The sequence below is a fragment of the Megalops cyprinoides genome, chromosome 21 (genome assembly GCF_013368585.1).
Source record: "Megalops cyprinoides isolate fMegCyp1 chromosome 21, fMegCyp1.pri, whole genome shotgun sequence".
In the NCBI taxonomy this organism is placed as follows: domain Eukaryota; kingdom Metazoa; phylum Chordata; class Actinopteri; order Elopiformes; family Megalopidae; genus Megalops; species Megalops cyprinoides.
The window spans coordinates 2193613-2215000 of NC_050603.1; the positions used below are offsets into that span (position 1 = coordinate 2193613).

At 45.8% G+C, this 21388-nt stretch overlaps 2 protein-coding genes across 2 annotated transcripts; both read left to right on the forward strand.

Moving 5' to 3' along the window:
- Nucleotides 1-372: 372 nt before the first annotated feature.
- On the forward strand, nt 373-14980 carry scin (scinderin). The gene is made up of 16 exons (XM_036555328.1): nt 373-654; nt 2889-3043; nt 3969-4130; nt 5333-5482; nt 6365-6457; nt 6683-6815; nt 6980-7068; nt 7657-7872; nt 8099-8220; nt 9740-9830; nt 11578-11748; nt 12143-12320; nt 12704-12825; nt 13252-13329; nt 13696-13756; nt 14290-14980. Exons 1-16 carry the CDS (start codon nt 462-464, stop codon nt 14460-14462), a joined length of 2187 nt encoding a protein of 728 aa, XP_036411221.1. The 5' UTR covers nt 373-461; the 3' UTR covers nt 14463-14980.
- Nucleotides 14981-17199: 2219 nt separating this feature from the next.
- Nucleotides 17200-19676, forward strand: LOC118796531 (ADP-ribosylation factor-like protein 4A). Its single transcript, XM_036555470.1, has 2 exons — nt 17200-17327; nt 18281-19676. The coding sequence occupies exon 2, from the start codon at nt 18418-18420 to the stop codon at nt 19024-19026; it is 609 nt and encodes a 202-aa protein (XP_036411363.1). The 5' UTR covers nt 17200-17327; nt 18281-18417; the 3' UTR covers nt 19027-19676.
- The last annotated feature ends 1712 nt before the right edge of the window (nt 19677-21388 follow it).

The following is a 21388-nucleotide window of genomic DNA, read 5'->3' on the forward strand; positions in this document are numbered from 1 at the left end:
ACTGTAAGGGTGAAAGTATGTGTGTGTGTGTGTGTGTGTGTGTGTGAGAGAGAGAGAGAGAGGGAGAGAGAGGGACAGAGAGAATGATTTATTGAGGTTATTGCAGTATAAATGCAAGGACTGACTGTACACTACAGTACATTAACACTGCACTGAGAGAGAGGTTAATACAGTATATACACACTGACTGACGGGACACAACAGTGCATTAACACTGCACTGAGAGAGAGAGGTGTGTGTGTGAGAGAGAGAGAGAGAGAGAGAGAGAGAGAGTGGTTTGTGGTTTAGATGCACACACCCACTCTGCTTTTCTGACTTACACTGGTCTCATTGATTCAGTCCTCCTCAGGAACTGACACAAACACACACACGCACACACACACACAGACAGCGTCCCTCACACACTCTGCCCTGCACCTGGCTTTCCTCCTCTGGCTCCTGCTGTGTCCAGCCTTCGGACCATGGTTCTGTATCACCGCGAGTTCGAGAAGGCGGGCCGGTCCGCCGGGCTGCAGGTCTGGCGGATCGAGAGCATGGAACTGGTGCCCATCCCGGACGCCCTGCACGGCAGCTTCTACGTGGGCGACGCCTACCTGATCCTACACACCGCCAAGCAGAAGGACGCCTGCTTCTACAACCTGCACTTCTGGCTGGGTGAGTGAGCTGCCCCTCCACACGGGGCCGTCAGGGGGGTTTACCCGCCCGAAACCAAACCCCCTGCACAGCTGCGTGCAAACACATGTGGTGTTACATGTGGTGTTACATATGTAAGAAATTAGGGAGTTTTAATGTGGAGACACGGAGATTGTTGACACAATAGCATTGACATGGTGCTGTAAATTAGCTAGCCAGCTTTAGCAATCTCTTCTGAAGGGATCAACACTGCCTGCCATGGCAAGTTTGTGTAGGCAACAGTTTTAAATTGACATCCAAAGGGATTATAATGATATAGATTGCATAGATATTCATGTCTTTTTTTAAGGAAGCTCAGACCCTTTGTAATATAGCAATTGCCAGGGGTACATTAGCTCGTTTTGTTCTCGTTAGACGCTAATAAAAAATATGTATGGCACATGGACTATGGTAAAGGGTAAAGTCTGTCCATGTCACTTACTCACAATGTTTGGACATACATGCATATATTTCACAAATGCTCAAGATTTGAAGATGCCAACACTAGTGGGCCACACAGATAATCTCAGATGTCTGTTGGTGCAGAAAGAGCACAGGGACTTTGCTGGGTGATGGCATTCATTGTGTCATGAAGTAAAACTAATGCTACCAACAAGCTGCTAATAATACAACCAGCTGTTCGGCTTGTCTCACAGCAGCAACCTCTGCAGTTGTAGAAGCACTGAAGTGATATGAATGTAGTCCTCTGATACATTCCCACACAACCAATAGCTATTTTTCACACTAATAAGTCCCACAGTGCACCACAGTGTGGTGGGTGCCCATTGGAGGATAGTGACCTGCACCAACAGGTGCCTGAGTACCCGCAGGGTGCCTGAGAGCAGAGAGACCAGAAAACCATGGCAACATACCCACACCTAATCAATGAAGCCAGTTTATTCCACAGCTGTGAGCTTCTGGACATTGTCAGCTGATGGCTCCACCATTTCAAAACCAGGGCTCAGGCTGTTCTTGGGTCAAGCACCTTGCTGAGCCTCTCGGAAGCCCAGCGATTGGCTCATTACCATGATTACACAAACTAACGTCTCTACTGTGGACACACACAGATTATATCTAACTCTTTACACTTCTTTCAACATACCATTGCATGGCAGAAACACACATGTGATGTCCAGTGAAACTTGAAAGGTGTATAACAAGACGATTCAAAAGAAGAATCAGTTGACTGCTTGCTATTTCTGGTACTGAAAAATCCATAGTACTTGGATGTTGCCTTGTCCTCACTCTTATCAATAATTAAATGTCTGAGGTTGAAGAGTGTGACGTGCTTCTGTCTCATATCATTCTGCAAGAGCTTTGGCTTTTTTTTATCAATTCCAATACATGCTGCTATCCACAAAGTTAGAATAACACCGTGCAGCGCAAGGTGTGAGAATATGCAAGCACTGCAGTGCAACTGCATGGCGTCGTCCAAGAGACCTGTCTGCAGGACATCCACTAAAACAGTACGTGACACATCAAGCCAGGCTCTAAGAATGCAAAGATCAAATGGCGTGATGGCGTGAACCTAATTTACAAATAATGAAGATGTTATTCTGCAAAAGACCTCTGTTGGTTTTCACACTGATAGAAATTGAATTGAAGCTGAAGTTACATTTATATCACTTTTTTTTTTCGTTTAACAGGCACTCTTATACAGAGCAGATTGCAAAGCAAGTTGAATTGAATCGTGAACTTGTTATGTGAGGCTATTACGTGGGTCTGTTAGGATGAGAAAACTCTTTACACAAGGACCATTTATTGGCCTAGAAGAGGACTCTATTTCTGCCTCTCAAGGACATGTTGCAACCATTGTTTGACTGCCCCTGAATTCTAATGAAATCTAATGGTTTTTATTTCTCTTAGAAAACTGGAGGTGAAGGTGCAGTCAAAGACAGATTCATTGTGTAGTTATAACTACACCAAGACTCTTTAACTTCTCTAACTGTAATGTGTTACTGATATTGCACCATAGACTGAAACACATGGAAAACATGCATTTCACTTCCATCTTTACCTGTCCTGTACTTGTGTCAGTAACTCTGCCTTTAATTGCACCTTAACTATATCTCCTCCCGTATTTATACTTGTAACTATACTTGTATCTGTGTGTACAACTTTACCTCTAACCGTAACTGTAGTTACACCTGTCCCCGTAGCTTCACCTATAGCTCTAACTGTAGCTGAATGTGTACCTGTACCTGTTACCTGTGCAGGTAAGGAGTGCAGCCAGGATGAGAGCACCTCGGCGGCCATCTTTGCTGTGCAGCTGGATGACTACCTGAAGGGAAAGCCAGTGCAGTACCGCGAGCTGCAGGGCTTTGAGTCGGCCACCTTCTCCAGCTACTTCAAAGCAGGAATCACTTACAAAGTACAGTGCCTCTATTAACCCTGTGTGTGCCTCTTACCATGCACCCCAAAGGCCTTACATCCCTGAGCCCGCAGAGGACTGTCTAGCTGCCCTGCTTCAGATACAGCACCAGACTCCTGCTTACTGTCTTGCACAGAGCATGCCACTCAAACATTTAACTTTTTAAAAAGAGGTTAAGGTCAAAAAGGTTAAAAAAGGGTAAATGGTCAAATCCAATCTTTTGCTCTGTGGATGTATGAAAATAACAAATTTGGAATTGATGCAAAAAAAAAAACCCAACTCCATTCCAACAGCTGAAGAGATGTGTGTGATATTTAATCTTTAACATCTTTTGATTGGTTAATACATTAGTAGTTATAAATAATGTCAGCGTGCACTGTTATAATGATAAAATTAATAATGATTATTACTGATATTATTAATTGTTCTGAAACATGCCTCTGCTGCTGATCAGGAAATGCATCTTCTTCTATTTTTGTCTTTTTATAACTGTCATTTCGAGTGCACTCTCTGTTTTATTGCCCACGAATGCTCACCACATTCTTTCCCAGTTGCAAAGTTTTTGGCAGAACTAAATTTGGGTCAAAGACGTGCTCTGTTCATCCCACAGAGGAAATGTTTCACAACCAGAAAGTACAGTATTTAGTTAATCTTCTCTTTGATTAAATACATATATATTTACATAAACAATCTTTTAACATAAGTGTTTAGCCCCCCCCCCCCCCCCCCCCTTTTACGGTCAAAATATTACATATTTTAGCCATGTAGAATGTTCTTCTGGTTGGGGTTTGTGAGAAGCTTGGCAGGAGCCTAGCAGTGCAGGCCGTGACTGGGACGAGGGAGCGGGATGGAGAGAGAAGCTCTTTTTCCAGAGAAATATTGAGAGAGAGGGATGAAAACCAGCTCTATCCCTTCTGCTCCCCAGGCTGGGGGTGTGGCGTCCGGGTTTCACCACGTGGTCACCAACGACCTGACCGCTCAGCGGCTCTTCCACATCAAGGGCCGCAGGGTGGTGAGGGCCATGGAGGTGCCCCTCAACTGGGCCAGCTTCAACAGGGGCGACTGCTTCATCGTGGACCTCGGAGAAGTAAGGCCCCATCTCTCTACTCCCATCAGACTACAAAATGGCTCCCGCATTGTTTGCAGGCTTTACAGATTGTGAGGGATTTGGTGCTGTCGAGTGCTTGTTTGCAAGACCCCTTCTAATAGGCTCATAGCTTCAAGAGTGAAAAAAGAGACAGCATCTGTCATTCAGGGATCACTGATGCGTTTCCGTTTCAAGATTGCACATCAGTTTGCTTTTTTTTGAAGATATATGCAAATATGATAATACAAGAATAGTGTTACCCACACAGACATAACCACACAGTGAATATGCAGTTTCCAAGAGCCTTATCATATTTACTCTGAATTTTTTTCAGAATTTCCTGAGGTATTACAGCTGCTGCAAGACAAGTTTCTAATAGTCACTGAAGCCAGATAAAGATCTAGACCTAGTCCCTTCCTGAAAACAATTTCAATTTCAACAAGGACAAATTCAATTTTTTCAGTATTTTGCATATCAACAAAAATAAGTATTAACATTATTAGAAATGTGATGAATTACCTTTTACCACAAATTGTCTTGACCGTCTATGCTTTTCACCAGAGTTTGGAATCATCGGTTATACACTGACTGATTACACTCTATGCTTGTGTGGAGGTTCTGAAGCGAGCCGGGCAAGATGCTCTGAGACTCAGCCCAACAGCTGCGTTTCACACTACAAGTCCCACAGTGCACCACAGCAGGGCGCATGCCGATTGGAGGATGGGCAGATCCCCACTGATGTCACAGAGGGCCACCTCAGGAGCCATTAGAGGGCACCAACGTGGGGAGATGTGGGAACCCTGTGGACACACCCAGCACTACAACTGCTGGAACATTACATTACTGACATTTAGCAGATGCTCTTATCCAGAGCGACTTACATCGGTTACAGTTTTTTTTACATTTTGTTATCCATTTATACAGCTGGATATTTACTGAGGCAATTGTGGGTTAAGTACCTTACCCATGGGTACAGCAGCAGTACCCCAGCAGGGAATTGAACCAGCAACCTTTCAGTTATGAGCCCTGCTCCTTTACCACCATGCTCCCCTGCCACCTTGTCAGTGTACAAAGCAGCTTTGTTCTGCTTCTGTTGGCTGATGACACGGTTGGGATCAAACCCAGTGCTGCCTGTAGGCTGTTCTGAGTGTCCTGCTCTTTCAGGAAGCCACAGGTTACTGCCCTTCTCTCTGTGTCTCCAGGTGATCTATCAGTGGTGCGGCTCCAAGTGTAACAAGTTCGAGAGGGTGAAGGCCACCCAAGTAGCAGTTGGTATCCGTGACAACGAGAGGAGTGGGAGGGCGCAGCTGATTGTGGTGGAGGAAGGACATGAGCCAACCAAAATGACAACGGTGACAAGCAGAATCCTATGACAAAACGCACATTTGTAGGGTTACTCTATTCTGCGTTTATAATGGGAAATATCTCATCTGTGTGCTTCTGAGAGTTTGTGATCACGGCTGGAACTCATGGATGGAGCTACTTGGGGAACTTCTAATTATTTTATTTTTATTTATCCTTTATTTTAACATTATTGGCCAAGCAGCAGTATCAAACAATTATAACACACACATTGTATTTTACAATACAACGTAAAAGTGTACAGTACAAACATGGAGAGCATAACATTCAGGATATACACAGTTAGAAACAGGAGCATTCCTTGGGTAACAGTATTGTGGATTAAGCTTTCAAGTTTAATAAGGCAACATAGTATCCATTTTAACTGTTTTTGCAACATATTCCACAAGTGGAATATACACTCTAATTAAAAGCCAGTTTTCCAACTTCTGAACATGGAAGAGATATTCAAAAATGTCTCTCAATTGAAATGCAGGTTAGTAATTGTTACATTAATTGTTATTGTTCCAACATAAGTGAGTTCAGAGGTCTGAGGTCAGAGGTCAGACAGAAGTTAACCAAAAAGAGGCTGATAAATACAATCTAGCAGTGTTCCAATCTACCACAATGTACCAGTGAGTCAGTCTGTGGTTTTTTATGTGGTTAAACTGTGTCTCTGATAAAGCATACTTGTTCTGTGGTCCTTTACTGCCCACAGTCTCAGCTTTCACATGGCTGCTATTCCTCTGGTATTTGACAGTAAACCTCCCAATAAAGTCCCTTTACTTTGTTTCATTTTAAAATAACAGAGTGCAATCTGCATGATATTTTAGTAAATGTTTTCAGTCTCATAGAGGATTTTCTCTGTGTCTTTTGCCCTGTCGGGGCTGTAGGTTCTTGGGGAAAAGCCAGACCTTCCGGAAGGGGACGACAATGATGATGCAACAGCTGACATCTCCAACAGGAAAATCGCCAAACTCTACATGGTATGGAGGCCACAGGAGCACACATGTACACACGCACACACATCAGTGCACGGACACACACATGCACGCACACGCACACACACATACAAGCACACACAGCACACACACACTTTCACCCTTACAGTCACATACCCTTAAAGTCTCTTTCTTACAGACACACACACCCTCAGGCACGTCTTCACCCATAAAGATGTCCAGTGCAGAATATGGTTGTTGTTCCTGCAGGTGTCGGACGCATCGGGGAGCATGCAGGTGTCCCTGGTGTCGGAGGAGAACCCCTTCTCCCAGAGTCAGCTGCTGTCGGAGGAGTGCTTCATCCTGGACCACGGCAAAAGCAAGATCATCTTCGTCTGGAAAGGTGAGCCAACCGTCTTCCTCCACTGCGACGTCAGCAAGATGGCCGCTGCCTATCCAGCATCAATACTTCAGACACACATCACATGACTCATCCACACCACGTACTCTCTCAGTTATTGTGTCACCTCCATCCTTCCTGTGCCACGCCCATGTCCTTCCCCACAGGCCACAAAGCGAACCCCAGCGAGAGGAAGGAGGCGATGAAGACTGCAGAGGGCTTCATCAAGCAGATGGGCTACCCGCCCAACACCCAGGTTCTGTCTGCCACAGCTTACATTTACGTTACATTACTGTCATTTAGCAGATTCTCTTTTCCAGAGCGACTTACAACTTGCAATTTTACCCATTTGCACAGCTGGATATTCACTGAGACGATTGTGGGTTAATTACCCTGCCCGAGGGCACAACAGCAGTGTCCCAGGAGGGAATCAAACCAAGCAACCTTCTGGTTACAAGCCCTGTGCCTTACCGCTATGCTACACTTCAGCCTAATGGCTAATGATAACATTACTCACCTCAACTTACTGATTACTCAGCTCAAACCGGACAACTGTGCCTCAGGTTCCTCATGGGCTCTAAAGCAGCTGCCTTTTTCCTGTAACCATCACTCGTGCTTTAAAAACCCTGGTCAATCCTGTACTTGAGGCAGTTCTATGAGGTGATAAAACTCCAGGGAAAATGTTTGGCTGAACGCCATTCAGAAACAAAGCCGGGGAAAAGTCAGTGGCTTCATGTGTGCTTGGTATGGCTAAGGTTTCAGAAATCATCTGCTTACTCTTACTCACTCCTCAGTGAATTAATGAGCAGGTCTGAAGGCCTTTGTTCCTCTCATTTACCTGCAGATCCAGGTTCTGCCAGAGGGGGGCGAAACTCCCATCTTCAAGCAGTTCTTCAGAGACTGGAAGGACAAGGACCAGAGCGAGGGACTGGGGAAGGTCTATGTCACCGAGAGAATCGCCAAAATCCAGCAGGTGGAGTTCGACGCCTCCAAGCTTCACGAGTGTCAGCACATGGCGGCTCAGTACAACATGGTGGACGACGGGACGGGGAAAACAGAGGTGAACGCGAGCATCCCGCATGCGCTGAGCACACAGGCTGCGCTCCAAAACGAAAACGTACATGTCTGAAAAACGTACAAACCACATTTGGGAATCATATGGGCCGCATCTGGAGAGCATGCAAACCACACCCGCACAGCAGAAATGTACCTTATCTGACCTGCCTGAACGCCTCTTGAGACACACCAACGTTTCCTGAGTTCCAGCTGGTGTCTGTCTGCTGCAGGTCTGGAGAGTGGAGAGCAGTGGCCGCATTCCGGTCGACCCCGGCACGTACGGTCAGTTCTATGGCGGAGACTGTTACATCATCCTGTACACCTACACCAAGGGGCAGATCATCTACACCTGGTGAGTCTAACGCACGTCTCTCACTTCAGACTGAGGGAGCAAGAGGAGTTTTTTTTTTTTTTTTTTTTTTACAACTTCCTTTAATTTACAAGTCAATTCACACTGATAACATCATGTAGAATTACAGTTTATAACATACATCTATTAAATTAGATATTCAGAAAATGCAATAGGCATACTTACATCATACTCTTGACTGTACTATGTAACAATATTAATCTCAACTTCCTGTGTGGCTAGAAGGGGGTGAGTCACCCAAAAAGCACGGAACACGGAATGCACCATGTGAAGCAGGTGCATTTGCAGTTATTTCATATTACGGTAGTCCATGGCTCCCAATACTGAATATTCACATAGCTGCCCTCTGATTTTCTTTCCCAATAACTGAATGAAACCCCACTTATTTCTGCATTTCAGCTTCTTAGGCCCAACTTCATGAATTGGGGATGGGATAGAATAAAACCCCTGATCTTTTCAGATTTGTTGACAAATATTTAAATACTGATGCAAGGAATTGAATAGTGATCTCACAATCAAATATGTTCAGTCTCATTCCATTGACCAAGAGACAAAAAATTCCATAATTCAGTCTCTCTCATAAGAACATCTTGGTTGAACTTTCTCCTTTTGAGGGAGATTTTCTGAAGGTCTGTGTGTTGGCTGATATTTAAATCAGAATGCAGTTATTTTTAAGCGCATCACGAGTCCCCTGCCAGTTCACGCTCTCAGACGCCGTCGAGCATGACTTGTTTGGCAGCTGCAGAGACAGCTCAGCAGAAGAACGAGTCGCACCTTCACCACCAGCTGAAGCAGAGCACTCATGAGCGCTGCGATGGGGGAGACTCCACCCACACAGTTCACGGCTGAACGCTGAAGCGTTATAATCTCTCAGGGGATGGCAGCACGTCTTTGGCCATACATGTGCTCAGTGTCTGCAGCTCCCAGAATCTTGTCAGAAACAGTTTACACAGCAGAAGTAAAATACAGTACATGTTTCCTGACTGCGTGATCGCATTCTTTGTTCAATGAGGCTTGTATCCCAAGCGATGTTTTCACTTCCTATATTTATCGTAGGCCTTACTGTCACCTTGTTTCACTTCCTGTTTTCGTGATAGCCCTTACCATTTCTTAATCTCAATTTCCTGTTTACTTCGAAGTTTTCTCTGGTAGGTTGAATTGCTCCTTACTTCCCATTTCCTTTTGTAGGTCTTGCTGACACACAGCCTTCATGTCCTGTTTCCCTAAAAGGCCCTTACCAACTTCCCATCTTCACTTCCTGTTTATTTCCCATTTCCGTAGTAACCCTTGCTGACTTTCCATCTTCACTTCCCGTTTCTATAGTAACCTTTGCTGGCTTCCCATCTTGACTTCCTTTTTTCATGGTGTCTTTACTTCCTGTTTTCATGGTGTCTTGACTTCCTGTTTTCGTGGTGTCTTGACTTCCTGTTTTCGTGGTGTCTTTACTTCCTGTTTTCATGGTGTCTTGACTTCCTGTTTCCATGATCCTTCCTATCTGCAGGCAGGGCTCCAGCTCCTCAAGGGATGAGCTCACCGCCTCGGCCTTCCTCACAGTGCAGCTGGACCACTCACTCGGGGGCTGTGCTGTTCAGGTGAGGCATTTAGGCTTTGCGTGATTCAATTTTAATAGCAGAAATCATACATTCAAAAGTGGACTCTCTTTAAGCCTTCTAAAGGATTCTAGCCTAAAGAAATAATGATGAGACAGAAGGCCTGAATAAGTTACATGTTCCAGATCAGGGCCTCTGATATAAGCCTAATGTTCCTGACATCACATTATTGTCATTTACGAAATGCTCTTATCCAGAGCGACTTATATAGGCTACAATTTTTACATGTTATCCATTTATACAGCCAGATATTTCCAGTGCCTCAGTGGGGAATTGAACCAGCAACCTTTTGGGTATGAGCCCTGCTCCTTACCGCTATGTCACACTGCTGCCTCGCTGATCAGCAGGCAACTTTCAGACAAGTCACTCATAGAGGCCAGACAGGCTACAGAGAGGGCGCCGTGCACAGAGGATACAGTGATAGACGTCTGGTCTTCCATAAAGAGACCATTCATTTCGCCTACCGCTCCACCTACGCCAGCACTCCCCTTCTCAGCTGCCTTCTCCCCACGGCTTTGATGCTTCGCTGACTCATAATCTCCACCGCCCTTGCTCACTGCCTCTCCCCGAAAGCCTCGCTCATGTCTGTGGCCTGAGAGGACCCCCGCTGCTGTTCCCTCACCTGCCGTTTCCACAGGACAGTAAACAAGCTCCACGCTCGGCTAACTTAATGCCGTTTAAACGGCTGTTCCTCCGCCCTGCTTCCCCACCACAGACAGGAATAGAAACGAGTTTCTCTTTTTTCCGTCAAATGGAGCGAGGTAATCTGGAAGCAGGCCAGCGGTGTGGCTGAGTGCTGAGGAGGCTGTCAGGGTGCCTAATATGAATTGCTCCAGGTATGAGCAACAGGCAATAACTGCTAAAAAAGTAGCCCCTGGTCAGGTACTAGCAGCTGGCTATCTCAGTGAAAGGAAACCCATTCCAGGTAGAATTTAAGAGCCCTCGGCATGGCTTGGCATGCATGTGTACCTGGCCAGCAGGTGAGTGCAGAATATGCTCCAGCGAGAATAAAGTAAACACCTGTTTCACGGTGAATGTTGTCTCTGCCTGGCTGTATGTGCTCATGGTTCATGTCATCAGTTTGACCAGCTAGATCAGTTCCATTTGCGGGAGATGGCACAAATTCGCTTGAAGAAACTATGGAATTGGCCTTTTAGAAGCAGTTTTCCTGTTAGGCGTTGTAGTTGTGTAAGCACTGTCTGCTTTCTCTCAGTGCTTTGGGAGCTACAGTAGAGAGTTATCACACTAATGTCAGCACACGTCTGCATTTGCTGGTCTTGTGATTCCTGTCAAGTGAATGAGCTGGACATTTACACGAGTCGAAGTGTTCGCGTGTCTGTTTGGAAATTTTCCATAGGCATGACAGCACCTGTGGCTTTATAGGTTTGACTGTCTGAGGTGATGAGACATCAGAGCATGTGAGGATTTGATGTTATTTATCTCCTGGTACACGGGACTGAAAATGAACAAGAAGTGATTGTGTCTTCAATGGCCACACACCGCCACCTGGTGGCTGTCTGTGGTGAAACTCTCAGTTTAGTGAAAACGATGCATTTACACCCAGGCAGTCATTTGCTCAAGCCGCGTACTAGTGAACCGTCTTTTAAGGCCAGATAACGGGCTTCATTGGGGTTAAAGCTCATTTCCCTAGTTCCACTGAATTGTAGGAAAGTATTTTTATTACACACTAAGCCAACCGAAGCCCCGCCCACATTGTGTTCTATCCCAGGTCAGAGTGTCCCAGGGCAAGGAGCCGCCCCACCTGCTGAGCCTCTTCAAAGCCAAGCCCCTCATTGTGTTCAAGAATGGGACGTCCCGCTCCGGGGGGCAGGCCTCCACCCCCCAGACACGCCTCTTCCAAGTGCGCCGAAACCTGGGGAGCATCACGCGGATCGCTGAGGTGGGGGGGGGGGCGGACGCAGACAGGGAGAGAGAGAGGGGGGGGGGGGGGGGGAGAGAGAGGGGGGGGGGGGGAGAGAGAGAGAGAGAGAGAGAGAGAGAGAGAGAGAGAGAGAGAGAGAGAGAGAGAGAGAGAGAGAGAGAGAGAGAGGAGGGGAAGGAGGGAGAGGGAGGGAGAAAGAAAAAGGGGAAGAAAAAGAAGATAAGGGGGAGGGGAAAAGATGGATGGAGAAAGGGGAGAAAGAAAGAGAGAGGGGAAGACGGGGGAGAAAGGGAGAATGACAGGTTGCGAGAGAGACAGAGGAAAGCCTATGCAGGCGTCTTTCTTATACTGACTGTACTGTGGAATCCCCACTGAAACACCTGAGTCCCTGGTGATGTGTGATACCTGCCAGGTGGAGGCCGAGGCTCCCAACCTGAACTGTAACGACGCCTACCTGCTGAAGCTGCCCGAGGGGAAGGGCTACCTGTGGGTGGGCAAGGGAGCCAGTGAGGAGGAGGTGCAGGGGGCGGAGTACATCAGCCAGGTGCTGCACTGCTCGGCCAATAAGATTGCTGAGGGGGAGGAGCCAGGTGAGCGCCAGGATCTGCACTGCACCCGCAACCTGCACACGCGGGTATCTACACCCCCAACATCATGTGTCATAAAGATGAGGGATAAATATTGTTATGTGATAAAGATGATTGTGATAAAGATTGCTGTGTTATAAAGATTGTTGTCTTATAATATATATAATATATAATATATATGTATTAAAAAGTTATGTACATTTATTCATTTGGCAGACGCCTTTATCCAAAGCAACTTACAAGTGAGGTACAATACAACACAAGAAAAAACCATACAGAGTCAACAGTAAAGATTGTTACGTGATGAAGATTGTTACGTGATAAAGACGATGTCCTCCCTGGAGTGGAGCAATGCTTACAGGTGCAGTTGCATATGTTTTTGTCAGCTGAATTCTGGGCTGCTCTCGGCGGGAAGAAGGAGTATCAGACATCTACACGTCTGGAGAGTAAGACCATCAGCCACCCGCCTCGGCTGTTCGCCTGCTCCAACAAGACCGGTCGCTTCACTGTGAGTGCCAAACGGCAAACACCACAGTGTTTCATAGGCACATCCTCACTCTCTACCCCAAGCAGAGCTCACAATAGTGTCATAGATCATGAGAATGCATTGCATTCTACTGATAATAACACTAATGTTCACAGTTAGAGCATTGAAGGCCTGCCATCCTGCTGCATCCTCATTAGAATATGAAGCAGATGAACTAAATTAGGGCATTCTGAGATGTTTTTGCTTTCCAAAACACACTTAATTATTCCTTCAGTACGGGGCACATATTAAATGTGACTTAAGTTAAATATACGAAATATACTACAAGGAGTTTTCCCACTAAGAATCCATTTTGCTAATCAGTAATGCCACATTTGTTGGGTCCAGCCTACCTGGTAGGTGATAAAGAAAACTGAATGCAGTAGCAGGTGTTTTCTATGAATGCAGGTTGAGGAAGTGCCTGGAGAATTCACGCAGGATGATCTGGCTGAAGACGATGTGATGTTATTGGACGCCTGGGATCAGGTGAGACCAATGGGATCGCAGAGATGTGAATGTCCCCATACTGAGGCAATATGAGAAAATAAAACCCTGGGAAAGTTTTTGACTGGACATTCCAAACCTTTTGAAAGTAGAGTAGTATGGGCCATTGCCATGGGGGGTGTGAAGAAAACATCCTCCCTAACTTGGAGCTGATCTTCAAATGCATACTTACTTTTTCCTCAGAAATCTTTTCAAATAAACTGGAAGCTCCAGGTAGATCTCAAGATTAAATGATTCTTGTAGAGTAAACCGTGAGTCTGTTTTTCCTGAAAACCATCTTAGGCACAGTTTAAAATTCATTACTGTCATTGGATGAACTTCACATCAGATGTAATGTTTCATGGCTAGGTGTTTATCTGGATTGGAAAGGATGCAAATGAAGTTGAGAAGACAGAGTCAGTGAAATCAGGTATGTAAGGAGAGAGGAAGGATGTCATTGGTCAGGTAATTTCCAATATACAATACCTGAGTTTTAGATTCACCCTTAGGCTGCAGATGTCTATGACTGCCTTTGAACTGTCATCATAAATACAGGGGGCCCTCAATCAAAGTGAGAGCAGCTGAATTTTGGAATTTTGGATTTCTTGAAATACTGATTCAAGAAATCCATTTTGAAGCATTTTGAAGGATTTCTAACAGCTAAAACAAGACTTTTCAGAAAATGTGTAGTCAACACTTTAAAACAATAAAAGTGTAGGTAACCATTTATGTTGTAGTGAGCTTCATGGGTATTACCACAGTGCCCTCTTGTGTTAGAATTACGAATACAGACTCAACACAGTGACGCCTGCAAGTCTCACAGTTTTCATGTACAATATTTTTTCTTATGAATTCTAATAGAATTAAAAATATCAACATACAATCTCCCTGTTTTTGGCTTTGATCTGTATGCACATGGATGGTGGCCGGTTTGCTTAATGAGGAATGTCGTACCGTTTTCAGCGAGGATGTACATCGAGACGGACCCGGCGGGGCGGGACGCGGAGACCCCGCTCGTGCTCGTGAAGCAGGGTCACGAGCCCCCCACCTTCACCGGCTGGTTCCTGGGCTGGGACGCCTCGCGCTGGGACAGCGACCCCGTCGCACGGGCGATGAAATCACTGCAGGTCCAGTGACATCCTGACCGGAGGAGCCTGGATTCCTGCTTTTTTCCCCAATGCTTTTTATATGCTTTTGAGTGCTATTCCCTATGTAAACTACTTGGGCTGGATTCAGCATAACGTGGTGAACGACCGCAAAGCTGTGATGACTGTAGTAGCTGTGATATTAAAAACTTTGGCTAGCTTCAATACTGTAATGTAATGTAATCTTCCCTTTTCTATTGCAGCCTGTTCTGATTACCCGAGTGCAGCTAATAGGAAATTATCACCTTCACTACAATGTACCACGTTATGCTGAATCTGATGCAATTTTTTTAAAACATTTTGTTACCATGTATGTTACAGAAATAGTGCTTTGCATACATCAGGAGCCCTATATTCATTTTTATCAGTATTATGTGTAGCTCTCCCAAAGTTTCAGGGAAAGGGTATGTTATCCAGTTTGCACTTTGATGTATTTTTATGTATAACCACAGCCTTCACAACTGAGAACAGAGCTCATTACAAGGCCGTTAACCTATGAAAAATGATGAATCACGTATCGCTCAATAAAATTAACACATCAGTGAAATGGCCGAGGGAAACGCCTGTCCTTTGAAATGATGGGTCTTTGAAAGAGTGGCTCCTAATGGGGGTGCTAAATGTGACATAATTCATATTCGGCTTTATTAGCATTTAAGAAAGATGTTCCTTCTTAGATCTGTGGGTCTGTCTAGCACCTTCTGTGAATGAAAGCTGAGCAAGAGGAACCTCAAAGCAACACTGAAGAGTAACAGTGTGGAGAGAAAGGGGGGGGGGGCGTGGTGTGGTGTGACAGCAGAGAGTACAGCCACAGGTTCACGCTCTGCCATCTCCTCCAGCCCAGCAGGTCTCTGTTATCTGGTTCAAACAGCACACCTCGTCATTACTCTTACCTGAGTCCAGGTACCCTCATACCTGTTTACAGACTTTATTTTCCATCTAAAATGTGCCACACTGTACATATTGGACATTCGTTCCCCCTCCCGCTGCGCAAAGGATTTAGGAAACTGACGCTCCATCTCTTCCCTTCTTTCTCTCATACACACACGCACACACACACACACACACACACACACACACAGGTCTCCAACCAGTTAAGGCATTTCCTTCTGTTCAGCTGAGAATCTTCTCTCTGCTCTGGTGGCCATTTTGTTAAGCACGTGTTTTAGCCTTGCCCTTCTATCCTCTAAGTTATTTAACAAATCAGCAACGTTAAAGCAACTGAGCAGAACATTCTTTAATCTTCAGTCTTTCAGAGTGTTTGTTAGATATCATGGAGGCAGATGGGAGAGGGAAGTCTAAGGGGATTACGCTGTTTTTGATATGACAGCTGAACTAAATATTCTGAGGGTTTCAAAAGGATCCAAAAACAGCCATTGAAATTACTTGCTGTGTTAATTTTCCCAGCCATGTGGGCATATTGTTTTTTTATTATTCAGGAGACATGTTAAAGGTGAAAATCACAGCAATGAACACCAGCATTTTGAAGTGCTTCTGGGATACTTCTGAAGTGGCTTTCAAAGAGAGCACATTCTTGACTCCTTCAAGCTCAGAAATCACGAATGCAGCCTTGCCACACGTCTGTGCCACGAGTCTCTTTCTGGTCAATGGCCGTTCTTGCAATGTTTAAAACGCCTTTTTATTAAAATTCTGAAAAGGGATGAGTGGAATTGTTAATGGCAAAAATTATACTCTCTCACACATATATTCGTTACAATGCTGTTAGTGTTTCCATTGGAAAAAATTGCTTTATGACAATTTGCTTGTTTGTCAACTTACATCGAGGACGCAGGACCCTGTGTCAACATTTTATTCACTTCTGCCGTTTCACCACGAGATGGCGACACGGTGAAGGCTAAAACTCAAAATATCCACCGGCCTCTGAAGAGCTGTGTAAAACGAATTGCTATCGGGGTTCACAGCTAGTAAACCTAAATCCTTTTACATTTTATGTACAGTCTGTACATTTTGAGTCTTTTTAGCCTTTACTTTGTATTAAATACAGATTTGATAATCACCAGGTAAACATAGTTGAGTCAGATGTAGATATTACACCATAGAATTATACCAAAGTACAATAATTTCGCAATCTTTGCAAACCATTTTTCCTCCACCTACCTCAACTCTAGTTGTATGGAATTCACAGGGAGTTATTATTCCTCATGAAGAGTTAACGTGCATGGAAAAACTCCACTATTTATAGTGGAGTTCGAGACCCTGGGATCCTTCAAGACCAAACTGGACACAGAGGCACACAAGATCACAGGTAAATTCAGTGCTGAGATGTATTAAATGTATTCTCTCCTTTGGTATGTATTATACTCATAGCTACTTGAATATTTAAACAGAAAACAGGTAATTGGGCGGGGAACTTGAAATTTTACATTTTCACTGATTTGATTACATTTCGTGTCATTGTCGACTGCGCCTAGAATAATAGGGAAAATATGTATATTGTCTTCATTAAATGTTTCTTCCGAGCCAAATCACGTGAACCCTTTGCGGAGGGGCACAGATTTAGCGTCTAGTGAGAAGTTATCCGGGTGTTTGCGACTTCTTGTGTGACAGGCACAGGTGGAGGTGTGTCGCAGAATAAAATGACTGGCGTGCTAGTACACCAATCATATCAGCCTGCTGGGGAACGCAGCCAATCAGCGGCCTCCGTCCTCTCGGGGTGGTTCTGTGGGGATGACTATGAGAGTTGGATCGCTTCATCTTTCAGTGCGGTTAGAGAGGTTCACGGCGAGGGTCGGCAGGGCGATCCGGGATCAAGTGAGCAGAGGATACTTCGCCTCGACCGCTACTTGACTTTCTACAGGCAACCGCATATATTGCATACCGTTTGCAATTCAGAGTAAGGTATGTTGTTGAACGATACATACATTTGATTTAGTCGGCTAACTTCCTAGCTCACAAACTGCAATTAAACAACTAGTCGATGTAACCAATGCCAACACACGTACAGTTAAGCTGTCATCGGTATTATTGGCAGAACATAACTAGCTAATGGTTGTGAAAAGCCATACGTAGAGAAGGTAATGAAAGAGAATGCTAATCTTTCTCTTTTCCATATCATCAACATGCTGTACTTAGCAGGCAGTCTAGTCTGTTCGGTAGCAAATAGGCTAATGTTGTTAGTGTTTTATTCATATAACCGTAGATGATACCACATTTGTGGTTACCCGTATACATGAAACTCTCCTTCTTGCCAGTAACACGGGCAAAAATATCCACTTAATCAGGGGTATTAGTTCAGAGCACGATCGCTGGTCTTGCTTTCACCTGGATGGACTGATTCTGGACGTCCATGATTATGACTGCATTCCAAAATATTTCCAAAAAATCCTGGGGCTGGGCAGCGCGTGCTTCAGGCAGATGCTCGTGAGCAAGTGCATTGCACGCTGCTGGCGCCTGCGGTCTCGCGTGCGGAATGTGTGTGAGGTTCAAGGCGGTGAAAACGGGCCGAGAGACGCGAATGGAAGGGTTCGCAGCCCTTTGCATGCCGATGTGTTTTGAAATTAGCGTGTGAAATCACTCGACATTGAGTCGTTGCATGGAAATGTCACTCCGCGCGCCCCGCTGTTTAATGTGGTATTGATCGCTGATGGCCCCCAAAGATACCCTACCGGTCTGAAGATGTAATGCTTTGATATGATAATGAGGGAGGGGTGTGTAGTGAGTGGGGGGGGGGGGGGGGGGGCATTAACTTAAATGAAAAGTCATTTTCGGTTGCAAGGCAGCTGTCTGTGTTTATTGGTTTTCCTTTATTCGGCAGCCCCATCATGTCTCTCTTTTTTTGTATGTGTTGTTAGGTTTGCGCTGCAGCCCTCGGGGGATTGAAGAGGCTTTGTGAATATTCGATGAAGCGGCGCTCCGTCTCCTGACGACGCCTCGCGCTCCCGCTCCCGCACAGCCCGCCGCGGTTTTTTTATTTCATTTTTTTGACAGGATGGGAAACGGATTATCCGACCAGCGCTCGCTTTTCCCCAGCCTCCTGCCCTTCCAGTCCCTGCACATCGTCATCCTCGGGCTGGACTGCGCCGGGAAGACCACCGTGCTCTACCGGCTGCGCTTCAACGAGTTCGTGAACACCGTCCCCACCAAGGGCTTCAACACGGAGAAGATAAAGGTGGCGCTGGGCGGCTCGCGGACGGCCACCTTCCACTTCTGGGACGTGGGCGGGCAGGAGAAGCTGCGGCCGCTGTGGCGCTCGTACACGCGCTGCGCGGACGGCCTGGTGTTCGTGGTGGACTCGGTGGACGCGGAGAGGATGGAGGAGGCGCGGACGGAGCTGCACAAGATCACGCGGCTCTCCGAGAACCACGGCGTGCCCGTGCTGGTGGTGGCCAACAAGCAGGACCTGCGCAACTCGCTGCCGCTGGCGGAGATTGAGGAGACGCTGGCGCTGGGCGAGCTGGGGGCGGCCACGCCCTGGCACCTGCAGCCGGCATGCGCCATCATCGGGGAGGGGCTGGACGAGGGCCTGCAGCGTCTGCACGACATGATCATGAAGCGCAGGAAGGCCCTGCGGCAGCAGCGGCAGCGGAGGAAGAGATGAGCCGCCCGGAGACGGAGAGCGAGAACGACAGAACGAGGGGGGGGGCTGTGTCACACACCACTGAAATAACCCCACACCCTGTGGAAGACTGAGCGGCCTTCTGACCTGGCCTGAAACACATGGATTGCAGTGCTGAGTTTTATCAGCAGGACGGAGTCATATCGGACACATGGGGAGCTGGAGATAGCCTGGCTGTTCCCCCCCTCGGACTGTAGGGGGCAGCATGCCTGGCGCAGAAATACAGGGGCAGGACTTTTTTAAACGAAGACAGTAGCACACGGATAACACGTGGTTGAACACCTGCAAAAGTGTCCCCTCAGAAAGGGGGTGTCCTGCAGTGTGGATATAGACCCCATTTTCTGTGCTCTCCAGGGGAGTTGTTCTGGGTATTAATTCTGCTGTTGGAAGTGGAGGACTTGGTGTATCTGTCAGTATGATATACAGCTGTTAGAGGACTGGACAAATGACAAAACCGAAGAATCACCAAAGGCCCAAGTGGAAACTATTTATATTGGACAGTGTTGATTTTTTTCTCTCTTCTTGTCCACATTAAATGGGTTGCATTACTCTATCAGGACAGGGGTGATGAAGGAACTTCACCTTCATGTTGGTTTGAGTCAGTGCCAGTCTGTCTCAATCCGGCCACCTTGGAGTTCTGTGTCCTTTTTGCACAAAGGTGGGGGGAGTGGGGGGGGGGTTGCTAAATTAGAATAAGCTAGGCTATTGTGTGGGAATTTAAAAGATTTTGAGATGTCAAAGAAATAACCAAAAATATTCAGTGGGGCAGAATGCACCATGTGAAAGGAAATGTCATTCACTATGACATTTGCGTGTGTTGAAAGGTGACTGGTTTCCAGAAATTACAAGCAAGCCCAATCCGGTCCCCCTTGACCAACACCGACGTCTTCGTCTGATTGGGCCCTCTGTTCATCCAATTGGGTGCTTCCTTGTTCAACGGAGACCCTCAGATGCACTTTAATTGTCCTATTCTCCTTTTGAATTCATGTGGGCAGATTTTATATGGGGTTTATGATAAAAACAGTGAAGTGTTGCTTCATTTGAAGCGTTTTTTGTATTCTGTTACCTGATACAGGTGTCTCCCTTTTGCTTATTGAGTGATTTTTTTGTCAGTCAGACAAATTGGTTACTCTTGAATAAAACAAAAGCTATACACAATTATGTGAAAGTGTCCTGTCTCTTTTCGTCCTGCGTTTCCTCTTGTGAATGAAATGCGTTTGCTTATCAGAGCAGCCTGGTATGTCTGAAACCCATTTGATAAAATATTCTAAAGAACTCCTCTCTCACCCGCCCTATTCAGCATACTGAAGACTAAGTCTCCAAAACTGGGGAGCTGAAGATTTTGGGGATGAAAAGAGCTTATTTTTTCCTAGAGAAATTTTCTTGGAAATGATTCATGTTTTACAGGCTGAAGAGGGGTCATGTGCTTGTCCAATGCAGCTGAGGTACTGAACAGGTGATTTTATAAAGGAAAGGATGCACAAACTCTCAGCTCCTCTTTATATTTTTATGACAAGGACAATGTTTCAGTTTGTACTGGATTGCCTTACCTCACCAGATGACCTGAGAAAGATCGAATATGGATCAGAGCATTATCCTTGTGAATAAATACATTAAGTGCAGCTAAGAGTGTGTAGACTTTTTTGTTTAACAATTTAACAGATCAGCTTGTCAGTACATGGTTGTCTGAAAGTCTATCGCAGTGACAGAAATCTCTCTGTAGCCAGTTCTGTTAAAAATGCAGGGCACTCGTCAGCTTGAGTTGTGAGATATGTTTTTTTGGTGTTTTTATGCTACACATTATAAATTCCTCTGCTGCCTGTGCTTGGAGGAGCAGCTTTGATGTCCTTGCAGTAAAGAAGCGTTTGAAGTGTTTTCTGTCTGCTTTGTGAGAGCAGCCTCTCGCTCTGGAGCTCCTGTGTGTCAGGTGACGTGCGGCTAGGGAGCAGGTGTGCCCGCTCTCTCAGGTGTGTGCTGCTGAAGGGTGCACTTTGCCCCTCACTGGCTAAGTGGCATGTTGCTGCTTCCTTCACACGCCTCGGTGTGAACGGCCATGAGGAATCCTGTGAACTACATTATTGTCATTTAGCAGACACTCTTAACCAGAGTGACTTACACGATTTTTAACATGTTACCCATTTATACAGCTGGATATTTACTGAATTAACTGTGGGTTAAGTGCCTTGCCCAAGGGTACAACAGCAGCGTCCCAGCAGGGAATCAAACCTGTCACCTCTTGGTCATGAGCCCTATGTCTTACCACTACGCCACACCGCTGCTTAAACAAACACATCCCTCTGGCTCTGTGGTATCGGGGTCTGTCCTGTCGGTGCCAAAGAGCTTC